This window comes from Silurus aristotelis (genome assembly GCF_946808225.1).
Source record: "Silurus aristotelis genome assembly, chromosome: 13".
Classification (NCBI taxonomy): Eukaryota; Metazoa; Chordata; class Actinopteri; order Siluriformes; family Siluridae; genus Silurus; species Silurus aristotelis.
Window position 1 is genome coordinate 1,025,745 of NC_139586.1, and position 20,598 is coordinate 1,046,342.

The 20,598-nt window shown below is 43.3% G+C and overlaps 2 protein-coding genes across 8 annotated transcripts; both read left to right on the forward strand.

Annotated features, from left to right (window-relative positions):
• The first annotated feature begins 749 nt into the window (after positions 1-749).
• Positions 750-8,661, forward strand: sp2 (sp2 transcription factor). 2 transcript variants are annotated; one of them, XM_083559673.1, is made up of 8 exons: positions 750-967; positions 1,978-2,054; positions 2,743-3,486; positions 3,649-3,864; positions 4,043-4,331; positions 4,452-4,638; positions 5,327-5,520; positions 7,101-8,661. In XM_083559673.1, the coding sequence occupies exons 1-8, from the start codon at positions 961-963 to the stop codon at positions 7,199-7,201; spliced, it is 1,815 nt and encodes a 604-aa protein (XP_083415799.1). In that variant the 5' UTR covers positions 750-960; the 3' UTR covers positions 7,202-8,661. The 2 variants fall into 2 exon arrangements, with proteins under 2 accessions (XP_083415799.1, XP_083415798.1); XM_083559672.1 differs by having other exon boundaries at positions 946-967; positions 4,452-4,629.
• On the forward strand, positions 7,418-20,367 carry abcc10 (ATP-binding cassette, sub-family C (CFTR/MRP), member 10). 6 transcript variants are annotated; one of them, XM_083559661.1, is made up of 24 exons: positions 7,418-7,532; positions 9,399-9,459; positions 9,809-10,342; positions 10,493-10,766; positions 11,259-12,585; positions 12,679-12,906; positions 13,532-13,688; positions 14,007-14,155; positions 14,243-14,322; positions 14,683-14,854; positions 15,051-15,149; positions 15,219-15,408; positions 15,562-15,639; positions 15,709-15,888; positions 15,962-16,091; positions 16,184-16,370; positions 17,308-17,651; positions 17,733-17,902; positions 18,620-18,780; positions 18,885-19,138; positions 19,223-19,368; positions 19,469-19,566; positions 19,649-19,761; positions 20,042-20,367. In XM_083559661.1, the coding sequence occupies exons 4-24, from the start codon at positions 10,588-10,590 to the stop codon at positions 20,208-20,210; spliced, it is 4,611 nt and encodes a 1,536-aa protein (XP_083415787.1). In that variant the 5' UTR covers positions 7,418-7,532; positions 9,399-9,459; positions 9,809-10,342; positions 10,493-10,587; the 3' UTR covers positions 20,211-20,367. The 6 variants fall into 6 exon arrangements, with proteins under 6 accessions (XP_083415787.1, XP_083415788.1, XP_083415784.1 ...); XM_083559658.1 differs by lacking the exon at positions 7,418-7,532 and having other exon boundaries at positions 8,737-9,459; positions 9,809-10,137; positions 10,245-10,342; XM_083559662.1 differs by lacking the exon at positions 9,809-10,342.
• Positions 20,368-20,598: the final 231 nt, after the last annotated feature.

Genomic DNA, 20,598 nt, shown 5'->3' on the forward strand with positions numbered 1-20,598 from the left:
AATTGATAAATTGTGTTGGCTAGATGACTGGGTCAGAGCATCTCGATAACTGCAGCTCTTGTGGGCTGTTCCTGGTCTGGTCCAGTCCTGTTCCTGGTATGCAGTGGAACAGTGGTGAACCGGTGACAGGGTTGTGGGTGGCTGAGGCTCATCAAGCCTGTTTTGGCAGCAAAAGGGGGACCACCACAATATTAGGCAGGTGGTAAAAAATGTAATACCAGGTCGGTGCACAATTTGTGTATATCAGGCAAACTTCTGACCCACGTCTTAGTCTAGCAGGAAGGAGGGTCATTTAAATATCTGCACTTTATTAATACAACAGCTGATTGTAAAAAGGTTGCAAAGGCTTGCAACTGTAGTGCAAGGATTATTCTTAATCCACTGAGTCAATACAGGCAAATGTACAGAGACAAAGATTCTGTGTTGGTGAATGAGTTCCAGCAGAATGCTGCAGGATTTATAGGGTTGGAGAGAAATTTAAATGGGGAGCTTTTTATTATTATTATTATTATTATTATTATTATTATTATTATTAATAATATTATTAATATTATCATTATAGATCACCTGTAGCATCTTTAAGGCAAAGCAGATCAAAATGGATGTCAATTACTTTTGATTGATGTGTTCCAGCCAGTTCTAAGTGGTCGAGCTGGACGTCAGTGAAATGCGCCAGCGTGTATAATTGGCTCAGTCTAGCTCGCTGGGCCTAGCTCATGACCCGCCTTCTTAAATCGAACCGCGATGAGTTATTGGTCAAGTCTCGGTACGGGGGCGGCCTTTTCAGCATTCCGACACACTATTGGTGAAGTTAAAAGTCAATCACCAAGGCTTCCTGTGCTGATTGGCCCGCAGTGCGATCAATCATCCGTCCATGCGCAGGCGGATTGGTCGAAGGGCTCGGGCGGTCTCTGGACCTGGGCTTTGCTCTTGAAAGCTTAACGGAGAGCGAATGTCGTCATGAGCGGTGGGTAGGAAGGATAACGCTGGCGTTTATTTTACTATCTACTTATAAATAAACCCGAGCCCTGGTTGTATCGCGCCACAGCGATGCTTTATTTAAAAGAAAACTAGCAAAAAATGTTCCAGTATGATCCTGTACCCTGCAGCATACTGCACACTTCCGGAATCAGGGTGCTTCCTCAGTATCAAAGAGTTTATCTGGCTAGTTCGGAGCTAGCATGCTAGCTGAGGGAACGCAGTGCAGTTTCGCAGAGTTTCTGAGGCGATTTTTATTTGTATTAAATTTGATTAAAATGCACATCATTTCAATTAAGTAGAATCGGAACACAGCTGAGAGGAAAATAGAAATACACAAGTCTGGAGTACCTCAGAGGCGCTAGCGCGGTTAGCTTTAATCGCTTGGGGTCTCGTTAGCCGTTAGCTGGGGGTCAGTTTTTATTTATATGTGTGTGTATTGCGAGGGGGCGGTGGAGACCCGTGTATGGCTTGGATTTGGGCTCGAAAACCTCTATGTATAATATAATAATATTTCTGCAGAAATCCAAACTTTGCATTGTGTATGAAGCTTGTCATAATCGTTGCTTTATAAAGATGTTTGTTTCTCTTCTGCATCGTCCACGTGAATGCGTGATGATGTGCATAAACACAAAAAGCGCACAGGAGCCTTTTAAAGCTGCAGTAGTTTTTTTTCCGGCCCTGAAAACTACTTGTTTGCTGTCATTCCTTTTATAGACTTAGTCCAGGGCCACAGCAGGTCCTGGGGCGGAACTTTGCGTTTATGGGCGGGGCTTATTGAAATGAGCGTTCTTTAGTACACTGGAACATCTCATTAACTTCACCAGGTTTAATCTGAACTCTGGGACTAATCGAGCTCGTTGATGTCTTCTTGATTTTACACGTTGAACTTGGAACGAACGTTGCGCAGACGATCTTACCACTAACACACAAATTAAACATAGTGGTTGTTTTTGTAATTTTGAATTTGATTAAAAGTGTCTTTTATTCCTCCCAAAGATCAAAAGGACAGTATGGCCACCACCGTTGCTGTCAGTCCTAGTGAATATCTTCAGCCCTCAACCACCACATCTCAAGTAAGAACTCACAATTTTACATTGGGTTACGAGTTCCGTTTGTTGTGTTCTAAACAGAACATTTCTATAATATGTTCTCCAACAGAATTGAAGCAAAAACTAATATAATGTATGGCTGGTTAAGTGTTTGCTTACGGACAAAAACAAGGTGACGGCATGTAGAATGTAGATTAGAGCACATTTTTATTTTGCTTACGTTTATCCGTTAATCGAGTTTTGAATGCTGATGTACGTTTAGCAGGAAATGGGACTCAATCCAGTAGTGTGTGCAATAATAAACATTGGAAGAAAGTGTATAAAAGCTTTAGTATATATATCGTAGTGTATATATGTCTGTTTTTCAATCTTAATGCAATAGGAACTCCTTTTGTTTGTCTGTTAGTTAAACGAGAGAAAAGAATTTGCTGGTGATTTATTAGTCTGTTGCATCATCAAGGTTTCCACAGGGTCTCAAAAAGTTTTTCATTCACTTGAATAATTTTAAAAGGGTCATGATTTTGGCAAAGTGCCGGTTTAGCGATTCTTGGCTTGGGTAAGGCCAGTGGCTCACAATGTATTTGTGTGTATTTTTGATGTTGTGATATAAGCCTTAAATCTCATTTTTAATGGTCTTAAAAACATCTTAAATCTGACCTGTAAAACCTACAGAAACCCCGTATCATAAATAAGATTGGCATTTCTTTTGCAGGATTCTCAGCCATCACCTTTAGCCCTCCTGGCCGCCACTTGCAGTAAGATCGGCCCACCTGCCGCCCAAGCTCCGGCCAGCGCTCCACCGGCCCAGCCGACCACGCGCCGCCTTCACCCCATCAAACCTGCTCCCATCGCTCCAGCTCCACCCAAAAACCTGGGCTTTCTGTCGGCCAAAGGAAATGTCATTCAGCTCCCTGCAGGCGTGGGTTCTTCAGGATCCAGTCCCTTCCTCCTGACTATTCAGCCCTCAACTCGCCCAGCCGGGGCAACTACTGCCAACATTCAGTACCAGGTGGTGCCACAGATCCAAGGAGCTCAGACCATTCAGATGGTACCTCAGGGTGGACAGATACAGATAATTCCTGGGACCAACCAGGCGATCATCACCTCACCTGTTACAGTGCAGGCTGCTTCTCCCACTCCAGCACAGAAAACAGTCCCCATTAAGCCATCAACGCAAAAGCGGAGGCAGAACAGCACAAACATCTCACCCGCCACGAACGTGGTGTGTCTGCCTAGTGGACTTGCTCTGCCTCTCAACGTTGCTGCGGGTGAAGTCGGTGCAACTCAGATCATCACGGAGTCGGCAGCTGCCTCGCCTCGGCCAGTAAAGGGAAAACGTGGGCGGAAGAGACTGGCTGCTGTGGTTTCTCCTGCTCCTCCACCTGCCTCGCCCCCACCCATTACGGAACAGATGGAAACGGTGCTGATAGAAACAACAGCTGAAAACATAATTCAGGTCGGTTCATGACGCTCTGGGTCTGACCTTTATAACAACTAGGGGTTTATTATGATGCAATGTTGTAAAACGTATTAAAGAAGGATGGTAGGCACGAATCAAACACCAGGATGCAAATGTGTCGCAAGTAGTGACGGACTCTTTTCCTTTTCGTCGTGTCAGGCAGGAAACAATCTCCTGATTGTGCAGAGTCCGGGCGGGAGCCAGCCTGTGGTGCAGCAGGTGCAGTTGGTTCAGCAGAAATCAGATCAGCAGGTGGTGCAGATACCACCTCAGGCTCTAAAAGTGGTACAAGCTGCCTCTGCAACACTCCCCCCTGTGCCCCAGCGAGTGCCAGCCACCCCCAGTGTTCAGATGGCTCCTTCAGAACCCACCCAGGTACCTCAGCCACCACCTATTTTCTCCCAGTAGTCAGGGTTTTGTTGATGGCAATAATGTTTACTGTATTATTTTATTGTTTACAGCAAGTAAGCTTGATAGACAATTTAAAATAAGTGTGTACATGTATACTTCACAATGTGTTCTGTAATCAGTGGTGATCTGTAATTATTCACAGGTATTGATTAAAACAGCTTCAGGTGAATGGCAGGCAGTACAACTGCAGGAGACAATCGTAACCACTCCATCCTCGCCCCCTACCACTCCTGTCACGTCGGCTGTGGTGAGCAAGAGAACCCAGCCAGGGGCACGAAAAGAGAGGACTCTCGCCAAGATCGCCCCTGCTGGTGGTGGTCTAATTACACTCAACGCAGCACAGCTCACTTCAGCGGCTCAAGCCGTGCAGACCATCAACATTAACGGCGTACAAGTACAAGGAGTCCCTGTCACCATTACCAATTCAGGGGGTGAGAAGCAGTTTGATTAAACCAGACATAGACTGGCAATATTGTACACCTCAAATACATTTGTATCTAGTGTGAGAGAGAACTGGCAGAGCATCTTTATTATATTGGTTTGGCTTTCAGGACAGCAGCACCTGACGGTACAGACGGTCCAGGGAGGCGGGCTTCAGCTGGGTAACCTTCAGGCGCAGGAGCAGCAGCTCAAGGAGCAGACCCTCACTCTGGAGCTCCAGAGCCAACCAGGAGAGAAGAAACGGCGCATGGCCTGCACCTGTCCCAATTGCAAAGATGCAGAGAAAAGGTCATGCAGGTCACGATTATATTTACAGAAGCAGCTCGGATCTGAAAAAAAAAAATCCCCTTTTTTTTTTTTTGGCCTAAATGTTTTTTCACTTAATAAAATTAACAGCATTACTTTTAGATAATAATTTAGTGAAATGGGGAATTTATTCAATTTATACCTTATGTGGACAAAAGTATTGAAACACCTGAATTTTCCTTGAACTCAGCACAAAGTTGGAGACACACAATTGCATTCACTTGCACTAGGAGGCCCAGTCCTGTTCCAGCAAGATAGTGCCCCTGTGCACAAAGCCAGCTACATGAAGATATGCTTTACATGTGCAGTGGAAGATCTCCTGCTTTAGAACTCCAACCCTATTAAGCACACGCTTTGGGATGAATGTGAATGCTGAATGCACCCCAGGCATCCTCACCTCACAATCTACACAATCGCAAACTAAAATCCAGTGAAGTATCTTCCCAGAAGATTGGAGGTTATTATAATAGCAAATCAAGACTATAGGATGTTCAAAACAAGAATATATCAATCCTATGGTCTGGTGTCCCCAAACCTTTGTCCATATACTGTATATTTCTACGGATCTGCCAACGCTTCACTTTGCGGTTCATCGAGTGCAGAGACACGTGTGGGTTGAATTTGTTAAACAGTGCTAAATTAATCTAAATTACCTTTTTCTTCGTTTTGCCTGTTATAGGCCAGGAGAGGTTGGGAAGAGGAAACACATTTGCCACATAGTAGGTTGTGGGAAAACCTTCCGGAAGACGTCGTTGCTGCGAGCACACGTGCGGTTGCATACGGGAGAGCGGCCTTTTACCTGCAGCTGGGTCTTTTGCGGGAAGAGCTTCACACGCAGCGACGAACTCCAGAGACATGCCAGGACGCATACAGGTACAAAACCGTTTATTAAAACATTTGCGTGTCCCGGTTTCTGTTTATCAACTTATATTAGCTAACTATAGGATCTGGCATAATAGCGAGAGTGTTTGGTTATATGAGAACTATATTTTCAATGTCACCTTAAAGATTTCATGATATCCTGTTTTGAAGAAGTACTCAGTCGTCTAGACATCGCAATTGAGCCCTTACTTGGCTCTCACTGGTTTTAATGTTAAATCTGTCCTCAATATTAAAAAATTAGGAACAGTTTCAACACCACTAACAAACCTGCTTTCAGTTTGGAAACACGGACTGGCATTAAGTACTAGAGTTCAACCAATTCATTATTTAGATTTTTCCAATTAATCAGCACCGATAGTTGGTTACTATAACTTTTGGCTATCAGCAAAAATAGTTTGTCTTGTCTGCTGTCATTTCAAAAGCGGCCTCTAGAGGGGAATCACTGACCGCATATGCTGTTTGTTTTTACATGTGAAACTGCACGCTGCATGGAGAGCGCTAAATTATATTTATTATTAATAATTTATTGATATATATTTCTTGATTCAGTCCAGTTCTATTTTACATGTTTTTTTTTTGTTTTTTTTAGTCCAATATACAATTAGTTTTTCTTGATCCAGTATCCACCTTCATGGAGCGTGCTTCAATTGACGAAAAAAAACTAAATTATTAAGTATATGTGCTAAATAAATTATATATGAGCTTCCCTAAACATTACAAACGCTAAGCTCGTCTTTACATTAGTAGAGGGCGTCTTCTGTCTGAACGATAATGTTTTGTGCTGCGATGCTTTTTGGGAACTTTGCCCTGATTGAGTAATGTGTGTGTGTGTGTGTGGCGAGTAGAACCCGTTTCTGTGTGCAGCCTGATGCATCTGGAGTTGTGACTTCTTTCTGTAGCCTATAGTGTTTATTTCAAGGCTGCAGCTATCGATCATTTTGAAAGTTGATTATTCTGCTGATTATTCGAATAATCAGATAAGAAGTACTTTTTCTTTATTAAAGAGCAATATGAATTTTACAAGCGGAAATAAGACCGGGTCTGTGAACATTATCGCTGAAACTGCCTACAAGAATATCTGTGAAAACTAATCCCATTTAAGTGCATTTAAATGCCATATTACATCAAAATGCAAATTATATATAAAAAAAAATCATTAATAACACTATTTCGAATGACTCTACAAAAGGTAAACGCACTATACAGTGTTTTCTTTGTCTGAATCTTCTGCTTGTTCCCCCGTTAATTATTCTGCAGTGCCTTCTGTGTTTACCTGTCCAGAGCGCTCCAGAGTTTAGCGGGTGGTGCGTCAGTAATAACGGTCCGTGCGGAACTCTCCTAGTTCAAGCTCAAAAATCTCATGCTCGTCCTATATGATTGTGTGCCTCTAAATATATATATATTTTTTTTAAAAGTCAGGTGTCCCAATACTTTTGTCAATATAGTGATGTTTAAAATTGGTGAATTTGGTCAGTTGATGTTTTATGTTGTGTAAAATGGTGAGAATTATTTTCCTCTGTCTCTTGCTTCTTTCTTTTATACTTGTATTTTCTTTTTTTTTTCTTTTACAGGAGACAAGCGTTTCGAATGTTCGAAGTGTCAGAAGCGGTTCATGCGAAGCGACCACCTCACGAAGCATTACAAAACGCACCTGAACACAAAGAACCTGTGAACTCGGCTTTCCAAAACGACAGAAAACCTTCCCCTGGAAAAAAAAAAAAGAGCAGGGAATTGAGTCAGGGTGTAAATGAAGGAGAAAAACTTTCTCCCCTCGTCCAAATCGCTCACACACACACACACACACACACACACACCTACAAACACACACACGTGTGTGTGTGTGTGTGTGTGTGTGTGTGTGTGTGTGTGTGTGTGTGTGAGATCCAGTCCAGGTTCTGCTGTGTAGTTGATCTGGACGAGTCCACGCTCCTCTTGTCTCACTTTCAGCTCATCCTGTTTGTCCTGGACGGCTGGTTGTGTATCCTGAGGATCCAGAAAGACTTGTAGGTTTAAGTCTATTTGTTCTGCAAGAATGCAGAGTGTGTGTGTGTGTGTGTGTGTGTGTGTGTGTGTGTGTGTTGTATCTCAGACATGAATTGCAGCATCAACAAAGTACTCCAACCAAGAATCTTATTTCTTTTCTCTCTCTGTGTTTTAGAGCAGTTTTATTTTGTCGCGCCTTTTGACTGGTGTGTAAGCAGCTCATGGACAGCTTTTATTCTGTAAAAGTTTGCATATATTCAAACGTATATTTGTACAAATGTAAATGTTTGGACTTTTGTGCTATACCCCAGCCGAGGGTTGTTGTTTTTTTTTTCCCCAGGATTTTGAAAAACCCTCCTTTACTTCATCTCCATGTAACATTGAACAGGCGTTTAGGATGAATTTATTTTTGCTGTGACCGGACAATCATGTCTCGAGTGCGGTGAACAGATGACGGACTCCAGTGGCTTGAACCCTGCAGAAACGTATACAGACGATGTAGATGTACTTAAATAGAAAGAGAGAGAGAGAGAGAGAGAGAGAGAGAGATAGCATAATGGTGTAATTATTTCGACGGTATGTCCTGGAAAATCTTTAGTCAATTATAACATCTGATATTCAGATGGAACAGAGGGGAATTATCGGTATTGTTACTTTTTTGTCTGTAGAAATATGGACTTGTATATTTGCAAATGTAGGACACAGTTAGAGGGGAATGAACATAAATTACCAAAATACAGTACAGTGTGTTGTTAGGAAAGAAAGCGTTTAGAAGTGGAGAGGTTTGGATTTCCTGCCTATATCCATATTTAATGTCCAGATTTCTCGGAAGTGCTTTAAGGAGAAAAACCAGTGTGCGAGTAGCTCCGTGACGTGTCCCTGAAAACGTGCGGGTGAACCCCAGAGACCAGGAAATGTAGGATATTTGTTACACAAACGGGTGTATCGGGTGTTCTGGGAAAACCTGAACAATAAAGACTGTATATTGTAAATGAGTAAAAAAAACAAACCCAAACCAGAGACTGTATGGACTCATTCCTGTATTCCACACGCCTAATAGACGAGCCTTTTTATCCAGTTTAATGTTGCCTTAGAAAGCTTTACTTCCTATTTAAAGAAATTCCTGTCTAATTAAAATGCATTTGTAGATTTGCTTTATCCTTTGTGTGTGTGTGTGTGTGTGTGTGTGTGTGTGTGTGTGTGTGTGTGTGTGTGTGTGTGTGTGTGTGTGTGCGCGTGTGTTGTTTGTATTATAAAATGCCAACTTTATGAAATGTGCACTGACCAAATTCAGGGTTTTTTCGCTTTCGTTCTTTTCATTTTGGTTGTTTTGTCAGAATTGTAAAAATAGAAAAGGAAAAAAAAGCTCTTTTTCACCCCTTTTTTGGGGGGTGGGGGAATAAACCCTCCACCCAAGACCAGGATGGCAGTTTCTATAAACACGTGAGCTTTTTCTACTCTACATTTTTATTCCCCCCCCAACTTGACAATAAAGCGTTTAAATGACTGACAGCCTGAAATTGCTCATAAATTATCATTTATTAATTATTCATAGGTCATTTGCATATGAATACATTCTAAGCCCAACCTCTTATCATACGCGTTAGATAAAGTAGCAACAACATGAATAAGGTCTATAAGCCCATCTGATCTAGATTTATTACATAATGTGTGTAATCTAATGAGTAACAAATATGGTAAACATTTACTTTTATGCTTTATTTTGAACTTTTATTATGAAAATTGTGACGTGGAAACGTGTCAGTTCCGCATCGCTTTGCCGCACACCGGTTATATAAGAAGGAAATGTTGCAGCAAATAGCAAATGTATTTATGATTAACTTACAGCGAGCTGATCTGATTTGCTGTTCTTCCACAATTAACAGTTTCTAATGGAAAGCTGATTCAGCAGAAACACTGATGGAACCATGCTGGAGCGCATTTCAGGTATCTCCTGGTTCTTCTTTGGCTTTGTACTCTTTTTCATTATAATAGTTCATGCTGATAAAACATCTAACTGGTGCTTTCCAGTATAAAGTCTTCCACTGCTTTGTGGGTTTGTGATGGAATTCAGAAATCTGATGTTCTCAACTTTGTTCTTTCCCCTGAGATCCTGGTTCATGTTGTCATGATGACCGGTTACCAGAAGTGCAATGAGTAGCAATTGTGCAAATAAACAAGTGCAGATAAATATGTAGTGTGTGTATAGCATATATTTACATACATGTGTGTAAACACATCTACAGTAAGATGAACATTATATCACAAGCATCTATGTTCTACTGTGTTTACTCAGAGAACCACTGAAGAACAGATGTTGCATGTTGCTTCTGCTTCTGCTTGTTACTACTCCATGGTGTATTCTGATTGTGTCCACAATGAACAGCAGCAATTCTCAGATCGGTTGTAGTGGTAATTGAGCCCAAAGTGTGTTACAAAGACCTTCCTCGTATCATCACACCACCCCCACCAGCCTGGACTGGTAACGCCATGCAAGTCTATGGATAGATCTAGATGTTGCCCGATTTTGACTCTCACCCTGCATTATGAAGATCACTCAGATCATATCAGGTCAAGTTTGGCTCTGTGTCCAGTCTGTTCCTGGCTGCCGACGGGGATCTCGATGTAGTCTTCTGCTGTTGCAGATCATCTGCTCCATGTTTGGATGTGTCCTGTGTTCCTGAGAAGCTTTTTTTGAGTGAATATTTGAAAGACAAATGAGCTCGACCCAGAGTGGCTTTTTTCCTTGAACATAAACACTTCCACCAGGGATTTCATTCATGTAAAATTGACCTGGAAGTAGATGGAACTTGCAGAAATCTTGCTTGTGGTGAGAACCCAGTTATCTGTATTAGAATAGAATCAAATACTCGTAAAAAAAAAATTGCTTTTCATCTTTCAGTTTTTCAGACTCTCATAGAATGATTCTGTACTGAACTGGAGGAATTGAAATAATGTTTGCCGTGTTCACGTTTTTCAGCAGCGTATGACCGGTGCGAAGTGCTGCCTCAAGATCTGAACCCAAAACCCTAACGGCGTCCTCGGATCACACGTCATGTCCTGAGGTCCAGAGTGATGGAGGGACAGTTCGAGGGTTCCAGGATCGTATCGGAGCTGTGTGGGAGCGAGGAGGACTTTCTATATCCAGCATGGAGGAACGGCACCATCAGTCCCTGCTTTAACCGCGTCATCTGTGGATCTCTTGCACACGCTGTTACTGCAGTGTTAAGCTCCTGTTATCTCAGTGCTCCGAGGTAAAATACACACTTGGAGGATTCATGCACCATGATTAGGGCCGTGGGGGTCAGAGGTTAAGGCTGGTTACTGATCGGAAAGTCGCCGCTTGGTCAAACTGCCACTTAAATAAAACCAGATGTTCTGTTAATGTTCTGAATCCAGGAAGTTACAGCTCTACCTCTGCCATGTTAATCTGTATTATATGTGACTCTTAGGACACGCCTCGGTTTTCCGTAGTCTCTAATGGATCTATTACGTTGTTAACTTTTCTGGTTGGTGGAAAGAAACTGGAGAGAACCCAAACAAAGAGAACATGATGAGCAGATGATAGAAAATATTCCAGAAGTTTCCTACCATCTGACATTTGGTGCATCTTCCATGTATGTGAGAACCTTTTAGAGGACAAAATGTGAAAGATCGTATGATAGAAGACTTCTGTTCAGGATGTCTTCCTGTTTGGATAATATCTTATTTGTATATGCTGATGGTTTGATATTGATCTTCTGCAGGCTCAGGTCCACTTTACCTCCGCTTCCTGTCGGTTGGATCTTCAGGTCTGTTGCTGCGCTTCTGCAGGTGTTTGTTTTCATCACGGATTTGGGTTTGGTGTTCGCTCTTCACCAGCGGGACCTTTACGTGAACGTCTTGGCTGATGGATGTGGAGTCATTGCGTGGCTCGTCCACTTCGGGGCCGTTTTGTCCTTGCAAAGATCTGCGCACAGAAGGACTCGAGGTCCACCCTTTTTTCTGATCCTGGCTCTTCTTCCTGCTCCTAACATAGTGTTTACGCTGATCACTCAGGCTCAAGATCTCAGTAGCGAGAACTTTTTGCTGCTCGGAAGGTTTGTGTTGTCAGTTTGCAGGGCAGCCCTGGTCCTTACGTACCTTCTAGCCTTTCTCTTTCCTTGTTTCACGTCTCAAAGTGCGTCTCTGCTCATAAACACGCACGATGAGGCTCCTCTAATTGTTTCGCCGCCTCCTGAGAGAGAAGTGGTGGCAGAGGATGGCTGCAGCTTCCTATCCAGGTTTCTCTACTTGTGGTTGAATGTTCAACTAAGGCAGGGTGAACGTGGCGAGCTGGAGAAACCCGGCGATGTCCTACAACTGCCCCAAAGGCTACGGACCAAAACCGTGACTCTGCGCTTTAATCGGTGTTGGGAACAGTGTCTGAATAACAGAGTGCCAAGGACACTTGAAGGGCACCAGCAAAACAGTTCATACAGTACAATCCAACCTGAGGAAATGAGCCACCATGAGGTGAGACTCTTCAGGGTGCTACACAAGGCTTTTGGTCCACGCTACTACCTCCTTGGTGTGCTAAAGCTGGTGGCCAGTCTGCTCGCATTTGCAGGACCGCTTCTCCTCAGCTGGCTAGTAGGTTTCATGGAGACTGATGGAGCACCCTTGAGCAGGGGGGTGTGGTGTGCTGTGGGACTCTTCTCCAGCACTTTATTAGCAGCGTTCCTCCGCAACGTCTTCGTTTTTGAAGTTTCGAAGGTGTCCCTGCAGGCTCGGGCCGCCGTGGTCTCCACGATCTACGCTAAAGCTTTGCGGGTCAGCAGCTCGGAGCTGGCGCGTTTCACAACAGGCGAGGTGGTCAACTACATGAGCACGGACACGGACCGACTAGTCAATTTCTTCAACAGCTTCCATGAAGTTTGGAGTCTGCCTTTCCAGTTCCTCCTGGCTCTTTACCTGCTTTACCTCCAGGTGGGCGTGGCCTTCCTGGGAGGACTGGGCGTGGCTTTTCTGCTCGTGCCTCTCAATAAGGTTCTGGCAACTCGCATCCTGGAGAACAATAAGCACATGCTGACACACAAAGACAACAGGGTGAAGGTAAGATCTACAGAATGATCAGTAAATGAATATGATGGTCTGTGTATCTGCTCCAGTCAGAAACTGTATCGAATTTGTTATTTCTTGTTAAAGCTCATGACTGAGGTCCTTTTTGGAATCCGAGTTCTGAAGTTCTATAACTGGGAGCAGCACATTGCAGAGAAGATCAATCAAAGCCGTGAGAAAGAGCTGAGTCACCTGAAGGCCTTGAAATACCTGGACGCAGTGTGTGTGTACACATGGGCAGCGCTTCCTGTCGTCATCTCAATCCTTACCTTCGTCACATATGTGCTGCTCGGAAACAGTCTTACTGCAGCTAAGGTGAGCGTATTATTAATTATTTATTCTATTAATAGTGAATAGTGGATTGTGATTGGCTAAAATTTCAGGTGTGAATAGTGGATTGTGATTGGCTGAAAGTTCAGGTGTGAATAGTGCATTGTGATTGGCTGAAAGTTCAGGTGTGAGTAGTAGATTGTGATTGGCTGAAAGTTCAGGTGTGAATAGTGGATTGTGATTGGCTGGAAATTGAGGTAGTTTGCGTTTGTCAGTTAAATCATCATTCTAAATGAACGTTCTCCTACAGTTACACCTGCATCATATCTTGTTTAGTAGCTGGGGTCCGAGGGCAGGGCCCAACATTAGCAGCTTGGCAGTTTCTGGGCTTGAACCATCCTGTGTCCTAGTTATCATGCATAAGCTGTAGTTATTTAAGGAGTCCTGGTGGCAAATGTGTACGCCTTTATTCCAATAAGAGCAGTGGATGTAAAAATCCTTCCAGGTTCAAAAAAGTCAAGAAACCCAGAGCATTTAAAAATAAATACACCCTGAGTGAAATGATTACTCTTATGTAAAGCATGTGGTATTCATTGAGCTGAGATGCTTTTCCCACCTTTTTCTCACCCTCTGAGTCCGAATCTGAACCTCTGCCTCATCTTGCTTGTAGGTTTTCACTACACTGGCTCTAGTGGGCATGCTCATTCTCCCACTCAACGCGTTCCCCTGGGTTCTTAACGGCACGCTGGAAGCCAAAGTATCTCTGGACCGCATTCAGCTCTTCCTCAGTCTGCATGATCAAGACTTCAGCGCTTATTACAGCCAAGGTAGGAAAAAAACAAAACGATTTCTATGCTACAGTGTATGGACAAAAGTATTTGGACACCTGACTTCTCCAGCCATATGTGATTCTCTACCCTAAAATGTTGTTAGAGGCAGAGTTCTGTGTAGGACGTCTTTGGGTGTGGTAGAATCACATGTTCCGTTTAATTAAACTAGGAGACATAAACTTGTTCCAGCATGCCAATATTCTTGGATCTGTAGTGATGATGCAAACCCCTGGAACACTTGCAGTGATGAAATTGTTCTGTGTGTGAAAATGAAATAAAGACAAAATTATGGTGAAGACATTTTGTTTCATGCAGTATCTCCTGAGGATCCTGGAACCGCCGTGAGGTTGACCCGAGCCAATTTCTCATGGAAAAATCCAGATCTGCAATTTAACTCTGATTTGAAGGACACATCTCCGACAGGAAGTCTGTACCTCCAGAATCTGGACTTAAGTGTCAAGAAGGTATAAGTGGAAAGAAAAGACAAGCCAAATAAGAGCAAAGGATTATTATTATATTCTATTTAACATCTGTTGTATATTTTTTATCAGGGCTCTTTATTTGTTGTGGTTGGAAAAGTTGGCTGTGGGAAAAGCTCCTTATTGTCTGCTATTGCTGGAGAGCTAAACAGGTAGGTGTGTGTGTGTGTGTGTGTGTGTGTGTGTGTGTGTGTGTGTGTGTGTGTGTGTGTGTGTGTGTGTGTGTGTGTGTGTGTGTGTACCGTATTTTTTGGACTATAAGCCGTTACTTTTCCCCACGTTTTAAAAAACCCCTCGGCTTAAACAATGAAGCGGCTAATTTATGGATTTTTCCTGGGTTTTTCCCGGTTTCACAAACTTTAAGCCAAAAAACTGAGCCCCATAACATTAGACCAATGAAATTGCTAAACGGACACCTCGGTAGGTGCTTCATATGTATCTTTAATGAAGGGTATCATTGGCAGAAAACCGAAAGTGCTCATTGTCACGTATTGAAATGAATTACTCTTTAGAGTCGGAGGCACTGTGTACGTCCAGGGAAGAGAGCAGGGGTTTGGGTTGGTTGCCCAGGAGCCTTGGATCCAGCATGCAACTGTTCGAGACAACGTTTTGTTTGGAAAGGACTTTTCCAGTGACTTCTATCAAGCTGTGCTCGAGGCTTGTGCCCTCACTGCAGACCTCAATGTGAGCTCGCGTCTTTTTTTTTTTTTTTTAAATTGGAAAATGGAGTTGAAACCAAATCTTGATCAAGTGGAGAAATGTGCCAGGATTTTGATTTAGCATTTGAATCTAGAAAAAAAAATCCTGCGCTTGATTTTCCCTGTGTTTTATTTCTGTATCAGATTCTTGCGTCACCTGTCACACACTTAACGTTCTGCAGGTTTTGCCGAACGGAGATCAGACGGAAGTGGGAGAGAACGGCGTGACGCTCAGCGGAGGCCAGAAAAGTCGCCTCGCTCTGGCCCGAGCTGTTTACATGGTAAAAACTCTCACGTAAACATTGTGCAGAAAACCGTTCACCCACATTTAACCTTTCGTTCTGTGACAGGACAAGGACGTCTATCTGCTGGACGACCCTTTAGCAGCCGTGGATGGAGACGTGGCTCATCATCTCATGGAGAAATGCATCTTGGGAATTCTTAGGAACAAGACCCGAATCCTTTGCACTCACAGGGTGGAGTTTGTGGAGAAGGCCGATGTGGTGATGCTGATGGACAGAGGGACGGTGGTAAAAATGGGTATCCTCTACCACCACTCTTATTCCTTATACAAGTATTGTAGTATATACAATCGAGCGTATGTGTCGTTTTACGGATTTGTTGTCCGGAAAAACAAGGAAATGTTTTACATGTTGGGTCATGTTTCATGTTGGTCTTGTTTGCTTTGTAAAGGAACACCACAGGAGGTCTTATCTCTGGTGAAGGATGTGCCTATGGGGAGCAGGAACGAGAGCGAAACGAATGAGAGAGGTAATGTTTTATTATGTGATACTCATAAAAATTTTAATTCTCAAATTTTGATAATGAATATTTAATTAGGTGGCATGGACCAGGAAGAAGATCTGACCAATGAGCCAGTTTTAGAGGAGGGGCTATGCACCATGGGGGAGGAGCAGAAGCAGATGGGCACGCTTGCCTGGACAGTCTATAAGTCGTATTGGATGGCAGTGGGCCGGTGTCTGGCTGTGTCTGTTCTGTTGTCTCTGCTCTTCATGCAAGGTACGAATGACTGTGACCTGTAATTACTCCAGTAATCAAAACGTACGCTTTACTGATCTTCTCTTTAACGCAGGGGCTAAGAACGTGTCAGATTGGTGGCTGTCTTACTGGATCTCCAACTCGAAAGTCAATGGGTCTGAACTGGTGTCTCTGACAGCGAGTCGTCTCTCTGCCCTAGTGCTTCTCTCTGCAGACTCCCTTCTGTACGTTAGAATTAAAAATAGGACTTTAAACATGTTGTTTGTTTGCTGCATTTAAAAATAAAATGAACACACATTTCTTTTCTCATTTAAAGGTTTCCTTCACCAGCCAGAGCCCCGTTTGGAAATACGAGCTCCGAGCTGAAGTTCTACATGACCGTGTACGGTTCTCTAGCCGCAGCCAATACCGTCTTCACCGCGGCCCGAGCCTTCCTGTTCGCATACGGCGCCATCCACGCTGCCACGGTCATCCACAGAAGACTGCTGGATAATGTTCTTAGGGTAACATCTTTTTTTTTTTTATTACCATGAACAACGGGACATTCAGGACATTGAATTCAGAACATGATTCTAAATTTCAGGCTTCTCTTTGATCACTCAGGCAAGCTGAAGGGTCGAGTTTACGATCGAAAATATATCAATTTAATGTGATTGAATTTAAAAATATATTGGAAATTGGAAATGGACTTTTAAAAATGTACATAGAAAAGAGGGATTATAAATCGTGCATCAGGCAAAATAAACTAATCAGCATGTACAATAGTTTTTCAGGTTTTGTTATCCAGCTACTGAACATCAACCTGACAGGATTTCCCATAAAAATCCTGCAGAATATCAGAACTTTAGTAATTTTCCTAATATTTATAAATGTATATAATATTCACAGCTAGGATTAGATAACTAACTAGCTAGCTATAACTAAATGGCTATATTCAGTATATGTATGTGTGTATATATATATATATATATATATATATATGTTTGTTTGTTTTAGCACATTTGTTTGCTAAATATCATCTGCCTAATCTGACAGGATTAAAAATAATAATATTTCAATTGTGTTCATGATTATTTCCAATTTTTATACCAGATTAGTTGTATAAGATAACTCTGGCAAATTCTGACTGGAATTTTATAAATGATAAAATATTAACCGCTAGTATTAGCTCGCTAGTTAGATGAGCTAGCAAGACAGGTTTGTAAATGTTCAAATTGACAGCTAGCAAGAGCTAATCTGAGAATGAGAGGATTAATGATGCTAGCTAGTGCTTACTTGGACTTTGTATCTATTGTAAAGTAATTATTTATTTACTGACTGGAAATCATTGTTGTAGTCTGGTGTAAAGCCTTGGATGAATTCTGATCAATCTTTAGTACGATCTTCTTCCCTTCTCTCATTTCAGTGAACATCTGTCTGTCTGTTTGTTTTTTATTCCAGGCCACGGTGACGTTCTTCGACACCACTCCTCTGGGCCGAATTCTCAATCGCTTCTCCTCTGACATCTACAGCGTGGACGACTCGCTACCTTTCGTCCTGAACATCCTCCTCGCTAATGTTTTCGGTTTGTTGGGAATGCTGCTGGTGATGAGCTACGGGCTCCCCTGGGTTCTGCTCCCTTTAGTTCCACTCGGAGTGCTTTACTACCAAACTCAGAGGTTTTATCGGCACTCATCCCGTGAGCTCAAACGCTTGTGCAGCCTCACCCTGTCTCCGGTCTACTCGCACTTCTCCGAGACCCTCAGCGGCCTGGCGACGGTGAGGGCCAGCGGACACACTGCCAGGTACGTCCACGTCCCTCACACCAGCTCCTATGTTTCCTGGAGTCTTTTCCATGTTTCTAAATTCCATTTATAAATGTGCAGGTTTGAGGAGGAAAATGAAAGGAGGTTGGATCAGAACCAGCGCTGTGTGTTTATTGGAAACGCCGCCATGCAGTGGCTGGACATTCGGCTGCAGATGATTGGGGTCACCGTAGTGACCGGGATCAGTGTAATCGCTGTGATCCAGCACCAGAACAAATCCGTGGATCCAGGTTGGTCCTCTGCTTTTCACATCTGTGTACTTTACAGCACAGTGAAATTCTGTCTTCTGCGTATCTCAGTGACAAACACAAGGTTCAGGGCCTTGCTCAGGGGCCCGAAGAGTGGCAGCTTGGCGATACCAGAGCTTGAACCCCAGATCTCCTGATCAGTAACCCAGAGCCTTTACCACCTCCCCTAGTTTTTAAACATCTGATTCGTTAATGAAAAGATTTGCATTTAAATGCAATATTTGGAAATGTTCACATTTTTCACTACTCAATTCCATCTCGATGGCTGACTTGAGCTTTAAAAAAAAAGATCTTCCACTGCACTCATCACAAGTCCACCACTTGATGGTGGACTTGAAGGGCACGCTGCCCTTCAGTCTGACCCTGCTTTAAAAATTAGGACAAAGCAGATGATGATTATGATGATGATGGGGTATCGAGGGCAGTGTTCATTGACAGACACAATGTTGCTCCATATTCCTTTAGTCATTATTATAGTGTTGAATGCTGTCAGAACTTGGTGAGTCATCTGCAGGTTTCCTACATGTCATGCTTCATATCATATCAGCACTCAGACTCTCAGCAAACATTTTGTTCCTAAACAATAGGCAACCTTGAGTTTATCGTGAAGGACACAGTTTTGGGAAGCATAAATATGTAGTCTAATCTGATGCCACGTTGGAGCGAGTACTTAAGTTGCTGTGTTTTCTTTCGGGTTAGGAATGGTGGGTCTGGCTCTGTCCTATGCCCTTTCCATCACGAGCTTGCTGTCAGGACTGATCTTCAGCTTCGCCCAGACCGAGATGCAGCTGGTGAGCGTGGAGCGTACGGAGGAATATTCCACCTGCGTTCCCCTGGAACCACAGCATGGCAAAGCAGTGGTGAGAGAAACTCTGAGGAACCCGTACAGAATAAGAGAAGAGGTGTGTTACATTTCGAATGCAATCAGTTGCACAAACCGAAACTGTTTTGTGTTTCTAACCAGGTTCCTGCGTCCTGGCCGGAGCTCGGCCGAGTGCAGTTTGACGCAGCTGTGTTGGCGTACCGGCCTGGATCTTCCAACGCTCTGGATGGCGTCAGCTTCACAGTGATGCCTGGGGAGAAGGTGGGTATTGTTGGACGCACTGGCTCGGGGAAGTCTACTCTGTTCCTGGCGCTGTTTCGAATGGTGGAACTGAAGCAGGGACGCATTCTGCTGGACGCAGAAGACATCGGGCAAGTCGCTCTCTCTGAGCTGAGGTGAGAATCCCAGTGTTCTTCAGCAACACTAATTGAACATACCGTCAGTGATAACAGCGATGTTACTTGTAATGTCCTTTGTAGGTCCAAGCTGGCCATCATCCCCCAGGATCCCTTTTTATTCTCCAGCTCGGTGAGGGAGAACCTCGACCCCTGTGGACGTCACCTTGATGATCAGCTCCTTAACGCTTTGGATCAGTGTCACCTCGGAGATGTGGTTCGAAGAATAGGTGTGTGCTAAAGGAGTCTGGTGTTAGTAATGCGCTATGATAACTTTATAGCAGCACAAAACAAACTATTTTTGCCTCCTCTCCCCCCCATTTTTGTCAGGAGGTCTGGATGCTGCAGTCGGAGAAAAAGGAAAGTCTCTGTCGGTTGGCCAGAGGCAGCTGATGTGTCTTGCTCGGGCTCTCCTGACCGAAGCCAATGTACGTATTTGAGTTTTTCAATAAGCAGATCCGTGGAACAAGTAACGCACAGGATTTGAAGATTTTATTGCGTTCTTTGTAGATTTTATGTATCGATGAAGCTACAGCCAGCGTCGACCACCAGACCGACATGCTTCTGCAGAAAACCATCCGAGAAAGATTTAAGCACAAGACGGTGCTCACTATTGCGCATCGGTAAGTGCCGTATTAGGATTCAATAAATATCCTTTTATTATTTATAACCTATCACTAGTGAAGGGTGAAGACCATGATGCGCCTTCTGTGAGGAACATCAACCTGTGCTGTGACATTCCCAAGTCCAGCCATTTACCCAAATTTTAATCATAATCACGAAAATGTTCACCTCTGGTTCTTTCATTACCAAGAACTGTGAACCAAGCAATGGGGAACCAATCTCCATGTGGAGAATAAAAGACACTGACCTCACCCTCGTGCTCTTTCTGTCATCCATCAGACTCAATACCATCATGGACTCAGACAGGGTTCTGGTGATGCATGCTGGGAAGGTGGTGGAGTTCGACAGCCCATCTGCTCTGCGCCATAAAGAGACTAAGTTTTTCAGAAACCTTTACACTGAAGAGACGAACGAGGGATTTTGTCCCGATAAGGGCGATGCTACATGAGCTCTGATCAGAGCACCGATCTTCATCAGTCTTCATCAATAGCACTGATCTTCATCAGGTGTTCAGTGGGTTTTTCACCATGTTTGTGTTTTGATATTTAACATGTGTCCTGATTGTGTAGCAGTTTCCAGTTCTATTAAATTGATGGTTTTTTGAGTTATCTGACCAGTTTATGTTCTTACTACTTCTCAATTCTTCTCACATTCAAATCTATACGTCTGTATGATTGATCTTAAGATCATACTTGAGATGCACTTTAGGAAGTGAGCGAGCTGAAGGAAGCTGGGCGATGTTCTGCTGGAAACCCTTTGGTCCTGATGTTCATGTAGATGTTATTCAGATGCTACATATACGACCTACAGAAAGACCCCTCTTGAAGCCCGTTCCT

Coding starts and splice junctions, on each gene's coding strand:
- sp2 (XM_083559673.1), top strand. Junction 4,639..5,326: donor GCAGAGAAAAGGTCATGCAG/GTCACGATTATA, acceptor TGCCTGTTATAG/GCCAGGAGAGGTTGGGAAGA. Junction 5,521..7,100: donor ACATGCCAGGACGCATACAG/GTACAAAACCGT, acceptor TTTCTTTTACAG/GAGACAAGCGTTTCGAATGT.
- abcc10 (XM_083559661.1), top strand. CDS start 10,588: ATGGAGGGACAGTTCGAGGGTTCCAGGATCGTATCGGAGCTGTGTGGG. Junction 14,323..14,682: donor ATTGCTGGAGAGCTAAACAG/GTAGGTGTGTGT, acceptor ATTACTCTTTAG/AGTCGGAGGCACTGTGTACG. Junction 16,371..17,307: donor TGCTGGATAATGTTCTTAGG/GTAACATCTTTT, acceptor TTTTTATTCCAG/GCCACGGTGACGTTCTTCGA.